Source organism: Solanum stenotomum, chromosome 5 (assembly GCF_019186545.1).
Source record: "Solanum stenotomum isolate F172 chromosome 5, ASM1918654v1, whole genome shotgun sequence".
NCBI classification, from domain to species: Eukaryota; Viridiplantae; Streptophyta; class Magnoliopsida; order Solanales; family Solanaceae; genus Solanum; species Solanum stenotomum.
In genome coordinates this window covers 24302431-24328726 of record NC_064286.1, presented here as the reverse complement: position 1 = coordinate 24328726, position 26296 = coordinate 24302431, and the positions used below count along the sequence as shown (strand labels likewise).

The 26296-nt window shown below is 36.0% G+C and overlaps 1 protein-coding gene across 1 annotated transcript in view; it reads left to right on the top strand.

The window, feature by feature from the left end:
• Positions 1-7560: 7560 nt before the first annotated feature.
• Positions 7561-26296, top strand: part of LOC125863805 (uncharacterized) — a 32564-nt gene continuing 13828 nt past the window's right edge. The window contains exon 1 of the mRNA XM_049543800.1: positions 7561-7630. Coding sequence (XP_049399757.1) covers positions 7561-7630 — 70 coding nt within the window. The remainder of the gene's footprint in view (positions 7631-26296) is intronic.

Here is a 26296-nt window from a genome sequence, read left to right as displayed (position 1 = left end):
ACCCGATCCAATGTTATGCCGGAACATGGCAACCGATCTCATAATTATGCTAGAACGTGGCAACCGATCCAAGTTACTTATCCGGGAACGTGGCAACCGATCCATTCAATACACCACAATCACAATCACAAGTATATCCTCAAGATCATACATTTCAGTCATGATTTCATGGAAAGGATAATTCATCTATCTCATTTACAACAAGTGTGATCAATAATGCAACATTCATATACATGCATGTATCATAATGAAGCAAGAATAAACATACATTACACAATCATAGAACCACAACCATCACCTACTTCGAAACAAGCTTGAAACCCTAAGAAATTTGATCCTTCCCTTTCTGGATTTGTTCCGCTTGTTTTTGGTCTACAAACAATCAATACAATACGAGAATCAATAAGGAATCACTAATTACCGAAATTACTAACAATTCTATGAACTCTAAATCAATCTCATGATCCCAATTATCCAAATTAAGGTTGTTTCTACCATAGAATCTATATCAAAACCCTCCCCCATCGATATTTACCCATTCTATTACGTTCTACGGATCAAAAAATAGATTCGCGGAGTGAAAAACTTACCTTTAGCATCAAGAATGGTGGAAAATGGGTAGGAGTCGCCTGGGGTTCGTTCTTTAGCTCTAAAATTCATAAAGTGCCAAATAAGGTCGTTTAGGGGTTTATTTGCGTCTTTAAGTCGCGTTTGGCCCACTACAGCGACCCTCATCCCACTTCAGGGCCGCGCCAGAGCGGCAAAACCTAGCGCCAAAGCGGCTAGCAAGAACCAATGAGCTATTTTAATAATTCCAAAATCCCCATTTCTCAACACACCTCTAACCCACGACCCTGAGTAAATACCTTTTACGCTAAGATCAATTTCGAGAGTTTTACTTGCCTAAATTCAATTTCGTAAAGTCGTACGAGTTTTTTAATGAGTTATCTAACTACTCATGTAATCAAAATCATAAATGATTCACCTGATTGTTACTAGATTTCCCTACACCTTTATGACTCTAATTTCGTCCAAATATGGACTATGTTGGGAAAAATCTAAATACTATGAAAAAGTTTTTTGGCCCTAAATTTTTCCCATTGGCATTTCTATAACGACAAGAGCAGGTCGTTCCAATAGATACCAATTTACCCATCACTCATCCCTGAGTGACAAAACTTAACAAAAGTAGGCTAAGGAAAGAATCGAGTAGTACCTGAGTCGATGAACAATTGGGGATACTTGTCTCGCATGTCCCTCTTGGTTTCCTAAGTAGCTTCCTCAACTGGAAAATGCTTCCATTGAACCTTCACGGACTTAATTTCCTTGGTCATCAACTTACACACATCATGATCAAGAATTGCAATTGGTTCCTCCTCATATTGGAGGTACTTGTCTAACATAATTGAGTCTCACTTAATGATATAATCCCTATCACCATGATACCTTTTTAACATGGACACATAAAATACTGGATGAACTCCCGACAAATTATGAGGTAAAGCCAATCTATACGCTACCAGTAACACACATTCAAGAATCTCAAATGGATCAATGTATTTAGGACTTTGCTTGTCTTTCTTACCAAATCTCATCACTCCTTTCATGGGTGATACCTTAAAGAAGATCGATTTCACCGATTTGGAACGCCATTTCTCTTACCTTATGATCCGCATACTTCTTTTGTCTACTCTGCTGCTAGAAGCTTAGCTTGAATACTCCTCACCTTATCATGAGCATCTTTCACAAATCAACCCCCAAAGGTTTCACATCTCCAGCCTCAAACCATCCTGTGGGTGATCTACATCCCCTCCCATATAATGCCTCAAATGGTGCCATATCAATGCTAGAGTGGTAACTATTGTTATAAGAGAATTCACACAAATGTAAGAACTTGTCCCAATGTCCTCCAAAATCAATCACACATGTCCTCTAACACTTTAGTAGTCCTCTCCGATTGCCCATCTGTTTGTGGATGAAAATATGTACTAAAAGTGAGTTATTTGCCCAATTCATCATGTAATTTCCTCCAAAACTTGGATGTGAATTGGGTACCATGAATTGAGATTATAGAAAAGGGCACCCCGTGCAACCTCATTTTCTCTTTCACATATACTTTAGCCAATTGTTCAGCATTATAATCTATTTTTACCAGAATAAAATGGGCTAACTTGGTCAATCTGTCAACCATTACCCAAATAGAATCAAACTTTCTCAAAGTCTTGGGAAGACCAACCACAAAATCCATGGCTATTCTTTCCCAATTCCATTTCGGAGTTGGCATTCTTTGAAGCAACTTGCAGGCCTTTGATGTTCATACTTCACTTGTTGACAATTTTGACACTTCGCCACATACTCTGTTATATCCTTCTTCATGCCCTGCCACCAATAAATTTGCTTCAACTCTCGGTACATCTTGGTCACACTCGGATGAATAGAATATCGCGAACCATGAGACGGTGCCAACAATTTCTCAATAAAGTCATCTACTCTAGGAACACATATTCTCCCTTTAAAATTGAGCACACCATCCACATTAACATTGGTCTCTTATGCCTTACCAATTGTAGTCTTCTTTCTAAGTTCGTCGAATTTCTTATCCTCAAATTGTTTGTCCTTGATCTCCTCAATGGAAGTGGCCCTTACTTCAATACTAGCTAATACCCAACCTCTTTCTGAGATGCCAAACTGCATGAACTTAGACTGTAAGATCTGAATGTCTTTATCCAAAGGTCATTTGGTTATACTTAAACAAGCTAAACTACCCATACTCATTGCTTTTCGACTCAAAGCGTCTGCCACCACATTAGCCTTGCCCGGATGGTATTGAATGGTCACATCATAGTCTTTAAGTAACTCCATCCACCTTTGTTGTCTCAAATTCAGATCCTTTTGAGTGAACACGTGTTGCAAACTACGATGATCGGTAAAAACTTCACACTTAACACCATAGAGGTAATGCCGCCATATCTTAAGAGCAAACACTACTGCTGCCAACTCTAAATCATGCGTTGGATAATTCCTCTTATGCACCTTTAATTGACGCGAGGCATAAGCTATGACATTTTTATCCTACATCAACACATCACCCAAACCAGAATGTGAAGCATCACAATAAACAATAAAATCTTTACCTTCCACCGGTAATGCTAGGAAAGGTGCGGTGGTAAAAAGAGTCTTGAGCTTTTGAAAACTATCCTCATATTTTTCAGTCCATTCAAATGGTATCTCCTTTTTGGTCAAATTAGTCAAGTGAGTGTTAACAGAAGCAAAGTTCTTCACAAATCGACGATAGTAGCTAGCAAGCCCTACAAAACTCCTAACTTCCATCACAGAGATAGGCATAACCCAACTGTTAACCGCCTCAATCTTTTGAGGATCTACCATTACCCCTTTTTTTGAAACTACATGCCCCAAAAATTCAACCAATTTCAACAAAAACTAGCACTTAGAAAATTTAGCATACAACCTTTGTTTCCCAGGAACACCCAAAACAACATGAAGATAGTCGGCATGCTCTTCCTCACTTTTTGAATAAACCAAGATATTATCAGTAAAAACTATAACAAACAAATCAAGGAATGGTTTGAACACCCCATTCATCAAACTCATAAAAGCTGCAGGTGCATTGGTCAAACCAAAAGACATAACCAAAAACTCATAGTGCCCATAGCGAGTTCTAAACGTCATCTTAGGCACATCTTCGGGCCTAATTTTCAATTGATGGTAGCCAGACCTTAGATCAATCTTAGAGAAACTGATGCACCCTGCAATTGGTCAAAAAAATCATTTATTCGAGGCAAAGGGTACTTGTTTCGAATAGTGACCCTATTTAATTGTCGGTAATCTATACACATTCTTATACTACCATCCTTTTTCTTAACGAATAAAACTGCAGCACCCAATAGGGAAGCACTAGGACAAATAAATCCCTTATCAAGAGATTCTTGGATTTGAGCCTTAAGCTCTCTCAATTCTGCTGGAGCCATGCTATATTGAGGAATAGAATGGGACGAGACAGGGTTCTAAATCAATGCAAAAGTCTATAGTTCTATCCGGAGGCATACCAGGCAAATAATTAGGAAACACTTCTATAAATTCCGACACCACATGAATAGACTCAATAGATGGAGTCTCAACCTCAACATCCCTAACATGAGCCAAATAAGCCAAACAACCCTGCCCTGCCAGTTTACTAGCCTGAATGAAGGATATAATCTTAGCTTGCTTAGGCATGTACACCCCTTCCCACTCTAATTTTTCCGTTCCTAGATTTTCTAGAGTAACAGACTTAGTATTACAATTAAGCACAACATAATAGGGGGACAACTAAGTCATGCCTAATATTATGTCAAAGCCAATCATATCCAAAATCACCAAATCAGCCCAAGTCTTAAATCCTATAAACAAAATAAGGCAAGCATGATAGACATGAGTAACTATGACTGACTCTCCAATCGGGGTAGAAACACAAATAGGGGCATCAAGAATATCACAAATCATATCAAAGTCTAAGGCAAATCTCACGGATACATATGAATAAGTAGAAACTGGATCAAATAACACATTAGCTATTCGCTCACAGACAAAAATAGTACATGTGATCACCGCATCAGATTCCTCTGCCTCATTCTTGCCTGGTTGGGCGTTACCCCTACCTCTGTTACCATTTCCTCTACCTCAACGACCTCATTGATTACCTTCTCGCCGACCTTGTGGATACCCTCGACCATTATTACCATTCCCTGCAGGTACAACTGCCCTAGATGGCTACTGCGTGGAATTAAACACACGCGGATGGGGACAATCTCTCCTCATATGCCCAGGTTCTCCACAATTGTAGCAAGTACGATCAAAAGATGGACTGCTTCCCGTCGAAGGTGCGACTCCCTAGCTATCCTGAAAATTATAAGATCGGGTTCCTGAGTAGTTACCTATAGAGGCGGGCATAGAGGACTGAATTGGCTTGGCTGCAAGTGTAGGCCTCCCTGAACCTCTAGAGTAAGAACCTTGAAAGTTTCCTGAATTCTTGGCCCTTTTTGCTATTGCCTTAGCCTGACCGTCTCGCCTTACCCCCTCCACTTTCTTAACATAATCTGTAACCTCATTAAAGCTCCTCCCTGTAGAAGTCATATGAACATATAATACTTGCAACTCAGAATTTAATCCCCTAGTAAATAACCGGATCCTCTCCTCCTCAGTAGTCACCAATTGAGTAGCATATCTTGACAAAGCATGGAACTTGACCTCATAAGCAGCCACAGACATACCACTTTGTTCCAAAGCCATAAATTCATCTTTCTTACGATCTCTCAAAGTTCTAGACACATACTTTTCTAGAAACAAAGCATGAAATTGGGTCCAAGTAAGTGGAGGTAAAACTGAAGACTTGCACTCTATATAAGCTCTCCGCCACTACTTGGCCTCACCTTGAAGTTGAAAGGACACATAATCATCCCTATGCTGATGGACAATACCCAATTTATGAATCTTCTCATAGCAATCTAGAATGAACTGATACAAATCCCCACTCTCAGAACCATGAAATACCGGAGGCTTAAGCTTCAAAAACTTAGTCAACATTTCATGCTCATTTCCGGTTATAACAAAATCCAACAAAAGACGGAAGAAAGCATCAGTACCTACGTTTCCACCCACGTTGGGAGTAGTGATAGAAATATGGGGATTAGCAGGAGCTTGAGTTGCTTGAAAAGATGGAAGCATTCCAGGACCAGCCAATCCTTTCAAAAATGACATGATCTGTTCAACTAACACCAGATCGATGGGAGGAATACCTGTAGTCTCAGCCTGCACCTCTTTCTCTTGTCCAACCTCCTCAACATTCTTAACATTCTCAACATCAAATTTCTCTTTTATCTCTTCATGTTGTACGGGAGGGGCCTCCTTTCGAGGAGCAATCCCAACCGGTACCTCATCTCTAGCAGGCGCTACTCTTCCACGACATCTACCCCTAGCTCTTCCTCTAACCCTACCTTGACTACGGCCTCTCGCTATAGATTCCTTAGTTGGAGCATTGACGGAAGCTACAGGCTTGACGCCGTTATACCTAGTGTTAACCATCCACGGACAGAAGAGTGAAGGAAGTTAGATACCAATTTGAATCGACATATACCAATTGGAATCAAGTTATAACATAAAAGGAAACAAGAGAAAATAGAGAGATTTTCTTAAGTCCTATAGCCTCTCAAAGAAAAGTAAAGGCATCCCCGTACCATTCCACGAGACTCTACTAGACTCGTTTTGGTACATTGAGATCAACAAACCAAGGCTCTGATACCAACTTTGTCACGACCCAAACCATCGTGATTGGCACCCACACTAACACTCCGGTGGGAGAACCACTACTACAACCCAAACCAAGCAACTAATCTAAAACTAAGGCATTTAAGTCTACGAAGCAAGTCAAATACTAAGGAAATAAATAAGGAGTTCCCATAAACTCCAAAAAAAGTCTATCAAGAACTAAACAATGCGGAAGAAATAACCTAGAACCTAAAATTCAATGTACCAAAACATCTAACAATGAACCAAGTCTAAATAAGAAGGGTTGAAACCCAAATCTAATGAACTAATCAACTAACTATAACATAGTCTAAGTCCGAAAATGGTGGACATAGACGAAAGAGAACCCATGGCAGCCCAAAAGAATTGGCTCACCCCTGAATTCAAACGATCATTGATTTCCTAAGTGAGGTCTGTCAATAGCCTCTTGAAGATGCCCTGTACTCAACAAAGAAAGAGCAAGTGCAATATCAGTACACAACAACAGTATACTAATAGGATCACACGGCTATCCCACTAGTGCAACATATATAAATCATCACAATAATATAATCACATGCATATATCGAACATATACAAAATTATCAACATTTACAAACAACGATCAGTTTCATATTTCTCAAGATACACAATTATATCACATCATTGGTCCTCTCATGGAACCCAAACCCAAACACTTAGCATACTAGAACGAAGTACCCAATCCAATGTTATGCTAGAACGTGGCAACCGATGCCATAATTATGTCGAAACATGGCAACCGATCCAAGTTAGTTATGCCAAAATGTGGCAACTGATCCATTCAACACACCACAATCACAATCACAAGTATATCCTCAAGATCATACATTTAATTCATGATTTCCTGGCAATGATAATTCATCTATCTCATTTACAACAAGTGTGATCAATAATCTAACATTCATATACATACATGTATCATAAAGAAGCAAGAACAAACATATATCACACAATCATAGAATCACAACCATCACCTACCTCGAAACAAGCTTGAAACCCTAATAAACTTGATCCTTCCCTTTCCGGATTCGTTTCGCTTACTCTTGGTCTACAAACAATCAATACAATACGGGAATCAATAAACAATTACTAAATACCCGAATTACTAATAATTCTATGAATCCTAGATCAAACCCATGATCCCAATTATCCAAATTAGGGTTTTTTCCACCATAGAATCTATATGAATCCCCCCATCGATATTTACCCATTTTTTTACGTTCTACGAATTGAAAAATGGATTCAGGGAGTGAAATGCTTACCTTTAGCCTCAATAATGGTGGAAAACGAGCAGGAGTCGCATGGGGTTTGTTCCTTTGCTTAAAATTTGAAAAGTGCCAAGTATGGTCATTTAGGGGTTTGTTTACGACTTTAAGTCGCGTATGGCCCGCCACAACGGCCCTCATCCCGCTTCAGCTCCCCGCCAAAGTGGCAAAATCAAACCCCAAAGCGGCTTGCACGAACCAGTGAGCTATTTTAATAATTCCAAAATCCCCATTTCTTAACACACCTCTAAACCACGATCCTCAGTAAAAACCTTTTAAGCTACGATCGATTCCGGGAGTTATACTCGCCCGAATTTAATTCTGTAAAGTCGCACATGTTCTTTAATGAGTTATCTAACTACATATGTAATCAAAATCATAAATAATTCACCCGATTGTTACCAAATTTCCCTACACCTTTATGACTTTGATTTATCTAAATTTGGACTAGGTTGGGAAAAATTCAAATACTATGAAAAAGTTTTTTGGCCCCAAATTTCACCCCATTGGCATTTTTATAACGACGGGAGCTGGTCATTACAATAAGAATACAAAATATCTCCGTGGGAGTTTCTCTAAATAATAACAGTAACTATGAGCTATGTGATGATACAACGTCTCGTACACACTGCCAAAACTATCCTATTGTCACTCCCCGAGCCTACATCCTTGGCGGGACTGGCACTCGAGAACCATTGCTGGCCCCAAGCGAATCCTTGGCCTAGCTTACTACTCAACAGAAGATTTAAACAAAAGAAAATAGTCTCAAATGATGAACTCATGAAATAAACTTAAAATGTCTTAAAAGAAACATTCAACTAGCCAAGATGACACTCAAGTCTCAAAACATAAGCCAATAGCAAAGTAGTGACAAATGAACTAACTAACTCTCTGTCTATGAAACCACTAAAATTAGGAGGGATGTCGGGACAAGACCCGCGATCATTCTAACAACTGAAAACTACTAAAGAAATGTAAATAGGGATCCTCCTCAAAGCAAGGAGGCTCACCACAAGACTGAATGCTCAACTGGATCAATGAAGCGATGGATGTTGATCTTGGTTACCTGTATTTGAATCATAACAATGATGCAGGACAAACGACGTCAGTACATTGAATGTACGAGCATGTGAGGGGAATTCTAAAACTAGACATAAGCTTGAAAGGAATTGAAAGAAAACACCTGGGCTCAACTCAACTCAACTTCACTCATTTCAATATAAAGCAATAAATTGAATGTAGTATAGAGAAATTTTTTTGAAACATGGATAATAACTCTGTGTATTTAGAAATACAATAGTAACTCTGTATGTATGCAAAGATACAATATAAACTCTGGAATGTATATAAAAATACTATTTACTTCGGTGTATGTACGAATACAAAATACTTCTGTGGGAGATTCTCTAACCAACAACCATCACTTAAGAGCTATTGTGATGATACAACATGTTACCTCATGCTGCCAGGGCTATCCTATATCTTGCCGAGGGTATAGAACCTGACCACTAAGTGGATCCACTAGTTTATGCTAAAAATCACTAAGGAATCATCTAAAAAGTATGACCCTTTTCTACCTATGATGGCTCCATGGTTTATGGGGGCTGGGAGTTGTTTGAACTCTCCCCTATATTGGTGCTCAATACTACTCCCAAAATATAATACTAGCTCTTATGTTTAAAAACATAACTTCTTTTTGTGGTTTGAGATAATTTTTCAAAACTTAGCTCAAAGTCTCTCTTGGAAATCAAAGTTTCCTCTCTTGCTTAATTATGAAAGCATTTACTCTTTATTGAAAACTTGCTCAAAGGCTCTTTTGGAAATCTCAGTTTCCTTTCTTGTTTAAATGTGAAAACATTTTACTCTTTGGGAATACGTAGTCCCGATATACTCATTTGAAGAAATGAACTTCAAATCTTTACTCTTTACTCAACTCAAAACTCAAGTCTTAAAACAAAGTTAAAATATTTGTAAAAGACTTTTGGAAGATTCTATAAACTTCTCTTGACTTGGCTCTTAACTTTCCTAGAGTTTGAATTAATGGATTCAAGGATTGTGGTTTATGATAGGAAAGATCTCATGATGTTTAGGAGTGTTTTTAGATAGTTAAACATGAGAAACGATCAAGAAATCACTGTCTGGAAGCAAGTCCGCGACATGAAGATGCATTTAAATATTTGTTTACGAAATAAATTTTGAGGCAGAATAGTCTATAACCACTCCGTGACGCGTAGAACATTTTCAAATCCTGAGGAAGGACCCATATTTGCCCGACTTGTGCCTTCTTCATTTTTGAACCCCAATTGGCCGAACTTCGGTTCTTTTTCTCAAATTCTCTTTAGATTCAGATACCCAAGACATGTACACAAGAATCTAACTCCAAAAAACTCTAAGAATCAACCTTAAACTCTCAAGAATTCCTCAATCTCATCTCAAATTCAAGAACACAACTCAAGAACATCAAAGTCTCAATCTTTTAGGATGAAAATCATACTGAAATAAACATGTTTGGCACGTGGGTGAATGAACCCAACGCTATGTGAACTCACATACCTCGTAGGATTGATTCTTTGGAGAAATCCACAACCAAAATCACAAGAACTTGACGAATCTTGAACTTTTCTTCTCCTTTCCTCCTCTTTTCTCTTCTCTCAAAGCCCTAGCGTAATTCTCAATTGCGTAAATTGAACTAACACAGTTTAGACCCCAAATAATTTACTAAAAATGGATTCAATTAATTGGGTAATGAAAAGACCAAAATACCTCTTTAAAATCCAGTTTTGACTTTCCTTATCTAGACAACTCGACTTCAAATGAGCATATCTCCCCCATACGAACTCAAAATTGATCAAACTTGGTGGCGTTGGAAAGATAATTCAAAGATCATTCCTACAGTATCTTGTAGCGCCCCTAAATTCATCCTGATATAGGAGTTATGGTCATTTGAAGTCGACTCAAAACTCATCCTTAGCTTAATTTTGTCAAACTTTCCAATTTTAATTATTTCCAAAAATGGTTTCTTTCAAATTCTAGATCTATCGAATACCGAGGTGTTACACCTATAACTTGCCGGGATATAGAACGCCTCAACTAAGTGGATCCACTAGTCTATTCTAAAAAGTATTAAGGAATCATCTAAAAAGTTTGACTATTTCTACCCACGTTGGCTACATGGTTTATGGAAACTTGAGTTATCCGAAATCGTCCCCATATCGGTGCTCAATACTACTCCTAAAAATATACTCAGATCATATGTTTAAAAACATAACTCTTTTTGTGGTTTGAGATTATTACTCAAAAACTAGCTTAAAAGCTCTCTTGGAAATCAGTGTTTCCTCTCTTGTTTAAATGTGAAAACATTTTACTCGTGGGAATATTTAGTTCCCATATAATCATTTTAAGGAAATGAACTCGGCTCTACTCTTACTCTTACAAAACTAAATGCTCATGTTTTAAAAAAAAATGTAAAAGACTTCTCGGAATAAAGTTCATGCCGAATTATGGATGTGACTGACTCAATTCAAGGTTTTCAATAACTGTAACTAGAACTCAATACTCGAGACTCAACAACTCAGAACTCAAGAACTCCAATATAAATACTAATTTCAAGAATGCTCGACTCAGAGGGTTCATCTGGAATTATGGACATGAACTACTCAACCCAAGGATTCAAAGATACTTCTCATCTTAAGACTACTAACTTATAGGGTTTATGCGAAATTATGCACATAAACTACTCAACTCAAGGACTTTATGGGTAACATGTAATAGTTCTATGATTAGGAATATAATCTCAAAAGGGTTAGGAACTCGATACACAATACTTAGAACGTGAAGATACTACTTGACTTCATGTAATCAGGACACTACTTCGGTTCAAGTGCCAACGATCACATGTAGTGATATAACCCAACCAAGGGTTAGGATCGTTCCCACAAGGAGTGGTTTTGAGAATTAATAGAAAAGTAAAATCAAGTTCTAATCAATCATCACTGTAAATATTAATGAATAAAAACATATTAAATTAAGGGGTTGACACAATTGTCAATTATCAATAGGGGTTTTTAGTGATTAACAACTAAAACAATGAAAATACAAAGATGCGAGTATAGGGAGATGGGATTCTTGCGATGTGATAGGAATATGGGATAAAAGAAACTATCGGGTAGATGCTATTGATAATACATCACTGAATATTTGTAACTAGGCTAGACTTTAGTGGGGGTAAATTCTCTCTCGAGCAACTTACCCCAAATCAATTCAGTTTCTCTCGAACACCGAGTTTCCGCATTTAAGCTCAGACTCCGCCTTAGCCCATTCACTCTCTCGAGCTGAAAGTGTTGGAGAGGGACTAGGATTCACTCTCTCGAGCTGAACCCACGATGACCCAATAACTACCGACTATCGATTTAGTAATCTTAGTTTTAAAACCTCTCTCTCGAGCAAGCCAAAAACACTGAGATGAAATCGTATTTGCAACTACAATCTCATTAAGTTCAAACACAACTTCTAAACGAAATCACATTTAAAAAGAAAATATACCAACAATAAGCAACATCCAACAATAGATTTAACCCATATTCAGAAAATCACACCCCAAGAATTGGGGTTTTAGCTAGACATGAAAAAGAGATAGAAATTGATACCAACAAGTGTTTCCATCAAGTGGGTACGATGAATAAAGTCTTTAAACATGTCAAGGATGAAGATTCTTCGAGACCCACTTCCAATTTCTTAGAATTGAAAATCTTCAAATCTTCAAGTTCAAGCACAATGTCTCCAAAAATTCTAAGAACTAAACTAGAAATATTCTTAGTCTCAAAAATAAAATGTTGTCTCTAAAGTTTGATACTACACTAACAATTTAAATAGGTATTTATAGTGTTTGAAAATTTGGGCTGCGGAGGATCAGTCGGCGCAGTTAGTCGGGATCGCTGACACACTCAGCGATCCGCCTTTTGGTCTGGTTCATCGCCTTTCTTCTTTTGCCTTCAGCAATCTCGCGTTTTGAGGCATTGGGCGATAGTGTTCTGCTTTGCGGAACTGCTCAGTGATTTTACTCAATTCAAGACACAAATTTATGGGCATTTGACGATCAAAACAGTACGAGCAAGATTGTCAAGTTTAAAAATAAGCATATTCAAACCAATTAAGATCAGAGAGGCCCAACACACATCACTAAGATAAAATCATTTGCAAATGCGTACAAAATGCGATAAAAATAAACACGGGATTCAGAAAACCAACGTATTATGCCGAACAATATAAATTTGAGATGCTGGACGACAAAGTTTTCCAAATCCAAGCACAAATCAACAACCAAAATAATTATGGAATGCAAGAATGATGAAAATACTAACTTGGTGTGAGTTTGTGAAGTTTAAAAGCGAGGGAAACTGAAGAGTTTGAAACTTTAAAACCTTTGGCCATTAATAACCCTCCAATTCGCGTCCCTTAGGCTACGTTAGTCGCACTGACCGATCAACCCGGCGATCCTCCGAGTGGTCACTTACCCCATCAACATTTACAGGACCTTCAGTTACTTGGGGGTCCAAACGTCGGACAACATTGGGATCGCCGACCTGTTCGGCGATTCGTTAAATGGAACTTTTATCTCGCCAAATGCAATTTCCACACACTCTCCAAACTTTAATCTGTACATTCAACATACCATTATTTCTAAATAAAAAATAAAGCAATAAAGGGTTTTGGGTTACCTCCCAAACAGCGCCTTAGTTAAAGTGGTGGCACGACGCGGGTTAACACCTAAATTTCACTTTTGGGGTTAGCCAAAACATCACTTGGAAACCCCGTGCTTTGTGGCAGATGGAGATGAGGCATCACATGACCCGTAAGGTTGTCGAGCAGCTGAATAGATCTGGAATGAGAACCAATCATCGGTTTCATCACTTCGATGTTATCCTTCATCTCTTCTAGCACCCTATCATGCTCACTTACCTTGTTGAGAATGATTGAGAGCATTCCTTCGACACGTTTACCCTCATTGTTCTTGGGCTTTGTTCAATCATGAGGGGGACATTTGTCCTTCCTTTTACATTGGATTTCAATCTCCACTATCTTTTTGGCCAACTCATCCATCTGAGTCATCAGCGCGGCCAACATGAAGTCCTTCTCTACCTCTTGGTTTGCTTCAGCCATGTGATCAAGCAGGTGGGCTGCTATCGCATAGGGCTACTGTGTAATAACACTTGAAATGAGTTGGTCGGCCAATGCTTTGTTTCCGAGACCAAGACTACTGTACAAGCAGTCCAGGAGGACTATATCAGGAATTTCATGAGTGGGGCATCAAATTAGAAGTGATTTAAACCTTGCCCATGCTTCATGAATCCATTCACCTTCCAATTGTTTGAAGGTTAGAATGCAATCCCTGAACATCATTACTTCTAATGGAGAAAACTCCATTTGCTCACAAGTACTGCTTGACATACTCACCTCCTTTGTTTCAAAACTCAAACAAGCAAAATACAAAACTAAAAATTAAGTAAGTAAACTACGACTAACAGGAACAAATATCCTACTTAACTACAAATTCTCAAATAACACCACTCCCAGCAACGACGCTATTTTGACTTCACATATAAGGACACTACTTCAGTTCAAGTGCCAATGATCGCGTGTAGTGATATAATCCAACCAAGGGTTGGGATCACTCCCACATGGAGTGGTTTCGAGAATTAAAAGAAAAGTAAAATCAAGTTCTAATCAATCATAGATGTAAATATTAAAGAATAAAAACATATTAAATTAAGGAGTTGACACAAATGTCAATTATCAATGGGGGGTCTTTAGTGATTAACAAATAAAACAGCAAAAATACAAAGACATGAGTATAGGGAGATGAGATTCTTGGGATGTGATAGGATTATGGGATAAAAGACACTATCGGGTAGATGCTGTTGATAATACATAGCTGAATATTTGTAACTAGGCTAGACTTTAGTGGGGGTAAATTCTCTCTCAAGCAACTTACCCCAAATCAACTCGATTTCTCTCGAACACCAAGTTTCCTCATTTAAGCACAGCCTCCGCCTTAGCCCATTCACTCGCTCAAGTTGAAAGTGTGGGAGAGGGCCTAGGATTCACTCTCTCGAGCTGAACCCACAACGACCCAATAACCACCGGCTATCGATTTAGTAGTCGTAGTTTTAAAACCTCTCTCTCTCGAGCAAGCCAAAAACACTGAGATGAAATCGTATTTGCAACTACAATCTAATTAATTTCAAACACAACTACTAAACGAAATCACATTTAAACAGTGAATATACCAACAATAAGCAATACCCAACCATATATTTAACCCATATTCACAAAATCACAACCCAAGAATTGGGGTTTTAGATAGACATGAAAAAGATATAGAACTCGATACCAACAAGTGTTTCCATCAAGTGGGTACGATGAATAAAGTCTTTAAACACGTCAAGGATGAAGATTCTTCGAGACCCACTTCCAATTTCTTGGAGTTGAAAATCTTCAAATTTTCAAGTTCTAGCACAATGTCTCCAAAAATTCTAAGAACTAAACCAGAAATATTCTTAGTCTCAAAAATAATTTTTTGTCTCTAAAGTTTGATACTAAGCTAACAATTTAAATAGGTATTTATAGCGTATGAATATTCTAGCTGCGGAGGATTACTCGGTGCAGTTAGTCGGGAACGCTGACACACTCGGCGATTCGCCCTTTGGTCTGGTTCATCACCTTTTGGCTTTTGCCTTCAACATTCTAGCATTTTGAGGCATTGGGAGATATATTTTTGCTTCATGAAACTGCTCGGCGACGCGTCGACTGCTCCTTTTTATCGCAGACTTGACCTTCTCCTTCCAGGCTCAGCATAGTGGAACATTCGGCGGGATTTAGGACCTTTCGGCGACTCACCTAATAGTTTAGGCGATCCTCATGAAGTATTTTCTCCTTTATTTCTGCCGTTTTGTTTCTTTTTGCTTGATAGCGTCGAAGCTTTGTCTCTCAATCCAAATAGCTGAAACTTAAGGGTTTACATCAGTTATTGAGACAAAATATGTATTTGAGGACACTAATTCTATTAAAATATTGCCCTAAATGAGTCCAAATTGTGGACTCATCACTACTCCTCTCAATGATACTCAATTTATGGAGTCCATGCGGAATTTATGGGAATGAATGACTTGATTTGAAGGTCTACATAACAACATGGAACTCATGTATACGACTCTTCTCATTCTCTTACTTACTTCCTCAAAACTTAGTTCAAATCAATCGTTGATCTCGAAGGATTCATAATTTAACTCAAAGACTTTCTTGAACTCTACTCTTAATTCTCTCTTGAATTTGAATTATGAATTCAAGATTTAGGATTCTTATATGAAGGATCTTGGTGATAATGTAGACTCATGATGTAACATCTCGCAATTTGAAATAACTAGGAAGAAGCTAATAATTGAAAATAGTCATTTTTGGAAAGAATTAAAATCTGGAAATCTTGTTAAGTTAGAATAAGTTGAGTTTTAGCCAACTTCAAACGTCCATAACTTCTAGCTCAGGATGATTTAGAGGTACTTAGAGATATGGTAGGAAAGCTCTTGGAATTATCTTTCTAATGCCACTGAGTTTGCACGATTTCAAGTTTGTATGAGTGAGTTATGCCCTTTGGAAGTTGGGCTGTTGGAATAACGAAAGTCCAATCGGGATTTTGAAAGGGTAGTTTGGTCTTTTCCTTGCCCAATTATTTTATTTCATTTTTGGTAATTAAGTTAGGGTCTAATCAGAATTATATCAGTTTACGGTTATACCAAAATACGCTAGGGCTTGTAGAAAAGAGAAAAAAAGAGGAGAAAGGAGAAGAGAAACAAGCTTCGTCAAGATCGTCGAGTTTAGCTTGTGGATTTCATCGGTTGTGATCCCTACAAGGTATGTGAGATCACATAGTGTTGGGTTAGTTCACCCCATGCTCTAATCATGATTCAATTTCAGCGAAGTTATTAGATTTGAAAGTAAATCCTTGAGTTCTTGGTGAAATTCGTTGAATTCTTGTCGATTGTGTTGATTGTAGTTTTCTTAAGATTGATTCATGTTTTTAGTTGTGTTTTTCGAGTATAATCTGATGTATATTGAGGGTACAAATGATTCTAAGTGTTTGGGGAAAGAACCATTGAAGTTTAGAGGGTTTAGAGATGAAAAACGAGCAAGAAAAGTCGTCAAACACCTGGGGAAGAGGGTGGGGTGTCGCGCCAGCCAGCGCACCCCAAAAGGGTTTCTGAAGTTTCACCCTTGGGGCGCTGCACCCCAACTTGCTCTCTGAAGTTTGAAGGCTGACGCCCCGCGCCTCTCAGAGCGCTAGGGACGCCAGTTCTCCCCATTCGTTCCCCACCTTTTAGTACTTGTTCCTAAGCAATGTATCTATGCTTTCTAGTTGATTCCAACACTCTAAGGTACATCTAAACATCATGAAATCATCCATAAACACGAGATCATGAACCTTGAATCCATAATCCAATTCAAGGAAAGTTAAGATCAATGTCAAGAGAAGTTCTTAGAGTTTTCCAAATGTCTTTTCCAAATTTTTTAACGTTGTTTTAAAACATAAAGTTCAAGTTGAGTAAAGATTAAAGGGTAAAGTTTGAAGTTCATTTCTTCAAAAGTATATGGGAACTATGTATTCCCAAAGGGTTTAAAATGTTTTCACATTTAAACAAGAAAGGAAACCTCGATTTCCAAAGAGCCTTCGGTCTAGTTTTCAGAAAAGAGTAATCGCTTTCTAAATGAAGCAAGAGAGGAAACTTTGATTTCCAAGATAGCCTTTGAGCTAAGTTTTTGAGCACTAATCTCAAATCACAGAAAAAATTATGTTTTTAAACATAAGAGCTAATATTATATTTTTGGGAGTAGTAGTAAGCACCGATATGAGGGAGAGTTCAGACAACTCACAGCCCCCCTAAACTATGTAGCCATCATGGGTAGAAAAGGGTCATACTTTTTAGATGATTCATTTAGTGCTTTTTAGCATAGACTATTGGATCAACTTAGTAGTTCATGTTCTATACCCTCAGCAAGGTATAGGACGGCCTTGGCAGCGTGAGGCAAAACGTTGTATCATCACAATAGCTCTTAAGTGATGATTGTCGGTTAGAGAAACTCCCACAGAAGTAATTGTATTCTTAAATACACAATTTATTTGTATTTTTACATACATCTCATAGTTATATGTATCTTTGCATACACACAGAGTTGACATCATGTTTTAAACAACATTTCTTTATATTTCACTTGTTTTAGACTGCTTTATATTTAAATGAGTTCAGTTATGTTGAGTTGAGTTGAGCCTGGTAAGTTCTTCAGATTCCTTTCAAGCCTATGTTGTGTGTAGCATTCCAACTCGTATACTCGTACATTCAATGTACTAATGCCAGTTGGCTTGCATCTTATTATGATGCAGACAGAGGTAACTAGGATCGGCATCCGGTGCATCGTTGGTCCAGTGAGCACTCCAGAGTCAGTTGGTGAGCCTCATTGCATTCTGGAGGACTCCTTTTATTGCTTTCAGTTACTTTGTTAGTACATTAGGATGTTGTGGGTTTTGTCCCGACATCCATCTCAGTTGTTTTAAAGGCTTCATAGACAGTCAAATGTTAGTTCTTTAGTCTTTTCATTGTCTTTATCATTTCATATGTTAAGACTTGAGTTGCTATTTTGGCCAAGTTGAATGTTTGACTTTTAAGCATTCTCAGTATTTTATTATTCAAGTGAATATAGTGTGTTTGATCATTATAAATATACATAGAGTCTTCCGCTGAGTTAAGTAAGCCAGACCAAGGGTTCGCTTTGAGCCAGCAATGATTCTCGAGTGCCAGCCACGTCCGGGGTGTAGGCTCGGGGAGTGACACATGAATACATTCTCCTCACTCTCATGTTCACTTACTTGAGTCTTGAAACAAGTTATTTGAAGTTGCTGAAGACTCCTTAAAAGACTCAAAGGGACTTTCTCAAAATGTTCCAAAGATCTCTCAACACTCGACTCTTCACTCTACCTTGAATTTGAATTATGAATTCAAGGTTTTGATTCAAGTTAGGAATGATTTCTATGTGTTTAGAAGTAGTTTAGAGTATTTAGAATCAAAGGGGGGTAAAGGTACCCTTCGAAAGAACTCAAACGAACGAAACGATGAAGAACGGGTAGGGCAGGCGACCCTGGCGCACTAAGTGGCATGGGGCACCAGCCCTCTACCTACAGAGGTATGGTTGGGGTGCACTGGCTGGTGTAGGGTGCCAGGCCCCAACCGAGAAAAACCTCGACGACTTTCTTTGCTCGTTTTCTCACCCTAGTTCACCTAGATTCGAATGGTTTCTTCCACAATCACTTGGATTCGGTTACTCAACATAAGTACACTCTAATATACTCAATAAAACCCTCAAAACACTCACTTTCATCTCAAGAAATCATCAAAAGCCCAACACAACAAGATTTAGAATGAAACTTTAAGAACACTTATCAAGAACTTAAATCTTTCAATCTTTATGAACGAATTCGATTATGAAAATCATGTTTGGCGTGTGGGTGAACGAACCCAAAACTATGGAAACTTACGTACCTCTTAGGGATCAAACCCATGGAAAAAATCTACAACAAAACTCAAGAACCTCGACGAACGCCTTGATCCTTTCCTCTTTTCTTCTATTTTCTCTTCTTTTCTCTTCTTGAGCTCTCAACTAAAACCCTAGGCATATCTTAGGATAATAAAACTGAAACTAATTGGATTAGACCCTATAAACCTTACTAAAAATGAATTAAATCTGATTGGGTAAGGAAAAGACCAAAATACCCCTTGCTATTTTTGGGTACTTTTCCTTAACTGGACAACTTGACTTCAAAAAGGCATATCTCACTCATCCGACCTCAAAACTTAGCAAACTCAGTAGCATTGGAAAGATAATTTAAAGACCTTTCATTTTCCATCTCATGGAACACCTAACTCATGTTCTACTGAGATTTATGATCGTTTGAGGTTGACCCAAATCTTAGAAGAACTTAGGAATGACTTGAACGAATTCCCTTTAATTCTTTTTGGAACTCAAAGGTGATATATCTAGTGACCTTAACACTTAAGAAATTTTAAATTCCTCAGTAAAATCCTACTCACAACGAAGGATGGTTCGAGTCTTAGCTAAAAAAAAATCTGGGGTGACAATATTAAGTAAATCAGCTCCTCAGTTATTAATTTTAGGTCCATTTCTAATAAAGAGACTTTAACGGCATCAAAATTTTCTATAAACTAATTACATAACCATTAATGAATGTGTGTGAGAAAAACCGTTTGGGGATAGTCAGGAGAAAAATAATATCTCCTTTGGATTCAATAGATAATTTCAAAAAGCTCTTTCAATTACTTGAAAGAAATAATGATTCAATCCAAACAACATAGTGAAGAAATATTTGCGAATTTATATTTCTTTTGATTGAACAAACTAGCGAACAACTATGCAACTCAATTTTACATCAATAAACAAACTCAAGCATAAAACAAAGATTAACATCGAAAATTATTCATCAATACACCACGTTTGTCAAAATTATTTATGGAATATCAAACCTCATCAAATTTTTTATTGTTGTTGGTGTTGTTATTGTTGTTGTTATTATTATTACTAGTTTTCACGCACGTGCATTGCACGTGATTATGAAACCATGCACTACACTATTTTTTAAAAATAATGTGAATATTATTTAATAAAAATATTAACTAAACAATTATAAAATGATTAATAAAGTATAAGTTCCTATGTATAGTGGATGTAAATTTTCTTATGATTACTAATGAAAGATAATCACTCTAAAATCTCTTAGTTACACCTCTTAAATATATTTTCTCCTCCCTCTCCCATAGTGCATTACTTAGTTATTATTATATTGTTGGAGTTCTTATTTTTAATATAATATAATATAAATAAATATTGATATAAAATATAGAAGATATGTTAAATTGGATGTTTTTAGTTAGAGTATTATATATTAGTTTAACATTCATGTGAGGGAGTGTTCTAATTTCACTGAACTTTGAGAATATTGTCAACGTCTGTAAATCAACTTTGAGTTTTTAAGAAGAAAAGAGTTAAAAATATTAAAAAATCATAGTTCAAAAATGTGAGGAAACCCCTCCATAGTTAACAAAGTGTCGTATGAGCATGTGCATATTTTTTCTTCTCATAAAAATCACAACCCTTCGGAAAGGTCACAACTCATCGAAAAAGTCACAACTCTTTGGAAAAGTCATAACCATTCAATGTGAAATGGTGTCTTCTTTTAATATAATATAATATAAATAAATATAATATAAAATATAGAAGATATACTAAATTGGGTATTTTAAAAAGAAGAAGAACAAAGAACAACATTTTAAAAGTGTAGTTTAAAAATTTGAGGAAACCCCTCATTTTATAGCCAACAGAAGGTAGTGCATGGAAAAAATGTTTATTGTGCCTTATAAAAAAAAGTCACAACCCTTTAGAAAAGTCATAACCATTCAAAAAGGTCACGGCTCATTGGGAAAGTCATAACTCTTTGGAAAAGTCACAATCCTTCGGAAAAGTCACAATTCCTTGGAAAAGTCAAAACCCTATAGAAAAGTCGCAACCCTTCGAAAATGTCACAACTCATCTGAAAAGATGTAACTCTATGGAAATGTCACAACCCTTCAATGTGAAAAGGTGTATGACTTTAATATACTATAATATACATAAATAAATATAATAAAATATATAATATAGAAGATATACTAAATTTGGTGTTTTAAGTTGGGGGTATTATAATAATTTAACATTTAAGTTAGGTAATTCATTCTTTTAAGGTAGTATATAGAATAGATAGATAAAAAAGATAGATATAGATTTGTCTAATTTTAATTTGATATGAAATTTTAAAAAATAAAGAAAACTTTTAATTTAAGGATATGTCGAATATATAAAAATGTCTTTTAAGTTTGTGGTGTTAAAGATGTGCCCCGACCCCCAAGAAAAATAACATTTTATATTAAACTGAATAAAAACTAAAGTACAACAAATAACTTGGAAACAGAGGAGTACTTATTCAATCTAGTTTGGACTCTTCCAATATGTTTTTGATCAAATCTATTTTCTACAACAGTTTGAGATTTTTCACAACTTGAACACCAAGTTGTAGTTTGTGCAACATATAATCATTGAACTTCTTGTCAAGTAGAAGATGTTGCGAAAGTATATTTATGACTATGAAAATGAGTACATATTAATTATCTAGATAGTCTTCTCTTTTGAAGTTGAGTTATTTCATTCTCCTTGTTGCATCAACTTTTGTTCGTCTCTCTAATTTACCCACAAAATATATTGTAATTGCATAATTGAACAACTCTCACAATCTTCCTTGTTTTAAGAAGAATAATAGAAAACTTACAAAATTTGTAGTTTAAAAGTTTGAGAAAACCCCTCTATTTATAGACAACAAAGGCTAGTATGAAAAGGAGTTTATCGTGACTTATCAGATAAGTCACAACCCTTAAGAAAAATCACAACTTTTCATAAATTTCACAACTCTATAAAAAAAAAAGTCACAACCCTTCGGAAAAGTCACTACCCATAAATGTGAAAAGGTGTCAGATTTTAATATAATATAGAGTAAATAAGTATAATATAAAATATAGAATATATAATATATTGAGTGTTTTAAGTTGGGGGTATTATAGTAATTTAACATTAAAGTTTGGGAGTTCATGCTCTTAAGGTAGTATAGATATAGAGTAAAGAAGCACAAATTTTATCTTCTTTTAATTACATCGATCCCCTGAATTAAAGCTTGATTTAATTGGCCTATTTTAAGCTAAAATAGTTTTAAAGCACTTATAGAGGGTGAGAGTGTGTTAAAAATATTTATAAGCACTTTGTTTTAAGTCAAGTTGCTAAACATTAAGTCATTAGTTAAAAATTTTAATGTATAACTTTTTGCTTATAAGTAAAAAAGGAAAAAGTCAATCCGAACAAGGAGGTTAACCCTGCTTTAGTTACATCAGTACTTTCCATATGAATAAGGAATTACCATAAAATTATTCCCTTATATATATGAGAAGAAAAACAAAGAATGAATAATTTTTTTTCTTAATTTGGTAGAAGTGAAGATAGACACCATTTAACAATAATTATTGCTAATAAAATTGACAAAAGAATTCCAAACAACCCAACCAATCTCCCTAACACTCTTTTGAGAAAAATTACAAGATTTAGTCATGATAATAACATTATTATAAGGAATATAAAAGGATGGGTAGTTGAATGATACGATGTCTAACCACTGCGACAAACATTGAAGAATCTGGTAAAAAAATTGTGAAGTCATCAAGTAAATTTGGACGATCATTGTGACATATGTCAACCTACACATAAAATAAAAAGATATTCACAAATTCTAACATGAAGATCATCTAATAATATTTGTGTATCAAAATTTAAAATGATTTATCACCTCATTGTAGACTTCATCGATGTTCTTGTTGTGCTCCTTGTTATACATCTTCAGAATTTCTAAGATGGATATGTACACATGATCGTCGTTTTGAAAACGTTCCTGCACGAAGTTATACCATCAATATTTAATTGTGAACTCATATTTTACTATTTATATGTATATCTATATTTGTATGCTTATTAAAGGATGAGACTCTAATAGATATGTTGATCAATCTTTCTTTTTCGTATGTGCATTTCATATTAGCTAAAATTGTGATAGTAATTAAGTAACTCTTAGAAACATCATTATTTACTTTTGTTCATTTGCTAACCCTTTAATTAATTAGTGAGCCTCATTATTTTCTCGTATGGGATGTTAAGAATGCCATTTTTTTTTTGTATTAATCATAAGCTCATTATTTCATTGTTATAAACAACAAATTACTTATCATGTTTTCAGAATTTTTATTCCAATACTCAAAATTCACATTAGAAACTAAAAGTATTTCAAAATACACACTATTCTTGTCCAGCTTTTAGGCCTCATTTGTTTTCATTAAAATTAAAACGTCTGAATCTGAATGCAAATCTGAATATTAAGATATTTTCTCTAGATCTGAACACTAGAGAAAGAAGGTTTATAGGATTGAGGCTGTGATTTTTTCTAGAAGAGAACAAAGTGGTAAAAAATATGTGAAAGAAAGCAATTTTAAAGGGTTGTAGAAGAATACAGTAGTTTTTATTTAAAGCATTTAATGCAAAACTAAATAATGAAAATATAATTACTAATTAAGGTTTGAATACTATTAAGACATTTATGGATCTGACTTAATCAGAGCCATTAAGACTCAATTAGTGGCAAGATCTTAATAAAAACAAACGTACTTAATGGGTTAAGATCTGAACAATTCAGATTCTAAACCTCCATTAAGTGCAAACAAATGAGGTCTTAGTATTTATTATATTAACTTTGTATGATGCAATGACGAAGCGAAACAATTTGTTAAGGGTGTTCAAAATTTAGTATATATCTCAAAAAATTATCCCAAACACAAAAGGAAATGGTTTACATTATCACTTTTTGATGAAAAGATAGAAAAAATGGTGGCTACACGTTATAACCACAAGACCTGTGAGATGCTCCCAAAAGTAATTTTCAGAAAGAAAGGAATCAGACACATTGATGCACTAAATTAAAGGGTTTCAAATCTCAACAAAGTAAAAAATAAAATCATGCTACAAATAAATGGTCATAAATCTTTTAAACTAACTGAAATTAAAAGTTTTTTCTATTTGCTTACTTGGCCCAAAAATCTGGTGGAGACAACTCAAATAGATAACTTGTCACAAGGTATTAGGACTCTCATAAAATCTCTGAGCAGTATGCCCATATTGTGCTTTTTAGAACCCATTTTCAAGGCAAATTAGCACCAAGTGTCGCACCGATCTGGAAACTTCCTGTATAAACTGTTTGTGGAGAATGAGAGACAGAAAAGACTTTATCATAAACTTTAATAAGTGAAGCCATGGTATATGGAGGTGCAGAAGGAATTATTTCATCCATGTTTGATCTGTTAAAGTCTAGATTTAAGTGTCAGTTGGCTGGAGTCCCAATTAAACTTGATAATGGACACAATTGGAATTCTGACACCCAAATTTACCTAAGAAACATGTATATTTATATGTTCCTTTAAAGATTACAGCAGTTACGTTATGTAAAACAAATAAAGTAATGACACAATATTTCATCGTGGAAATCCGCAGCTCATAAAGGGTAAAAAACCACGACCTACACCTCTGTAGGACTTAACTCCACTTCATTAAACTCTGAGCCACAACAAAAGATTACAAACCTATGTAACCTAAGGAATTATAAACTGTAATTCCTATATGCCAATAACAACTAGACCGTCCACCCCACTTCAAGTTATGAATTCGGATTACAACTCTTGCAATCGTAGGAAGTAACTCTAATTCCTAAGCTCCAACACAAACCCCACAAGGTTTATGTTCCCACGTCTATAAGTAGCCTCAACATGAAGACATTATTCCTACTCCAATTTTTATATACTTCACTGGATCTAGAAAGAAATAAAATAATACAACTCAATAAAAACACAATACAAGCAAACTTGACTTAAGAACTGTAAAGCATAAGCCTATGAATATCAATTAGGTTATTCAATCTTGCTTCCTTGTGTTGGCTGCACTTTGTAATAAAAAATCACTCAAATATGAACTCCCTCTATTTGATTGCATTTTGCTTGTAACTCTCTGGTTAAGTGTTCCTTTTGAGAAAATCTTGCCCTATTTATAGATCAAGGAATTTCATTCTTCAATTGGATCTCGGTTACTTTTGTAGTGGTTCCTACTTCTTGTGGGATTAGGCATCCTATTTTAACTGGGTTATTCATTATGTGCTTCCTCTTCCTTGTAGGACTCCTTTATAAAAGGAAACTTTCTCTACTGGCTTCTTGCCTAAAATGCAATCCCTCCACTGTTTTATAACTTCTAATTCGTGTGGTTGACGTTCTCCTTATTCCAGTTGGATACAGTCTGAAAGGAACAAGTCGACACAACCTGCTCCTTTCATATGTTCCCTTATTTGTCAATCATCAAAATCTTTCTGGGACACTCAATAGGCTACTATCTGGTAACTTTAAAAGAGACATTGACATGCTTTGTAGGACATGGTTTGTTCAATCTTATATTTGACACAAACCTAATGTCAAGCTGAAAGTTATCAAGTGACTCTGAAATGGGTCCAAATCAGTTGTAGCAGATAAATATCATCTCTATTAGCACATATGGTATCACATGAAAATAGCGTCAAAGAGTTGAATCAGCTGAAAATTGTGTGAAAGAGTTGTATAAACGTAGATAGCTAAATTATCTTAAACTCATAAACTCCATACCAATATCTCAAGAGCTCATCAAACACATCCTAATTCAAGAACGAACACAATATTTCAAGAACACTAATCAAGAACTCAATTCCTTCAATTTTGTGAACGAAATTGCTTTAAAAAACATGATTAGGGCGTGGGTGAACGAACCCAACACTATTTTTCTCCTCTTCTCGAACTCCTCTCAAAACCCTAAGCGTATTTTGATTTATGAAAACTGACCCAAATCAGATTTGACCCAAAAATATTATTAAAAATCAAATTAATTTGATTTGGTAAGGAAAAGACCAAAATACCTCTCATATTTTCGGGTAACGTTCCTTAATTGGACAACCC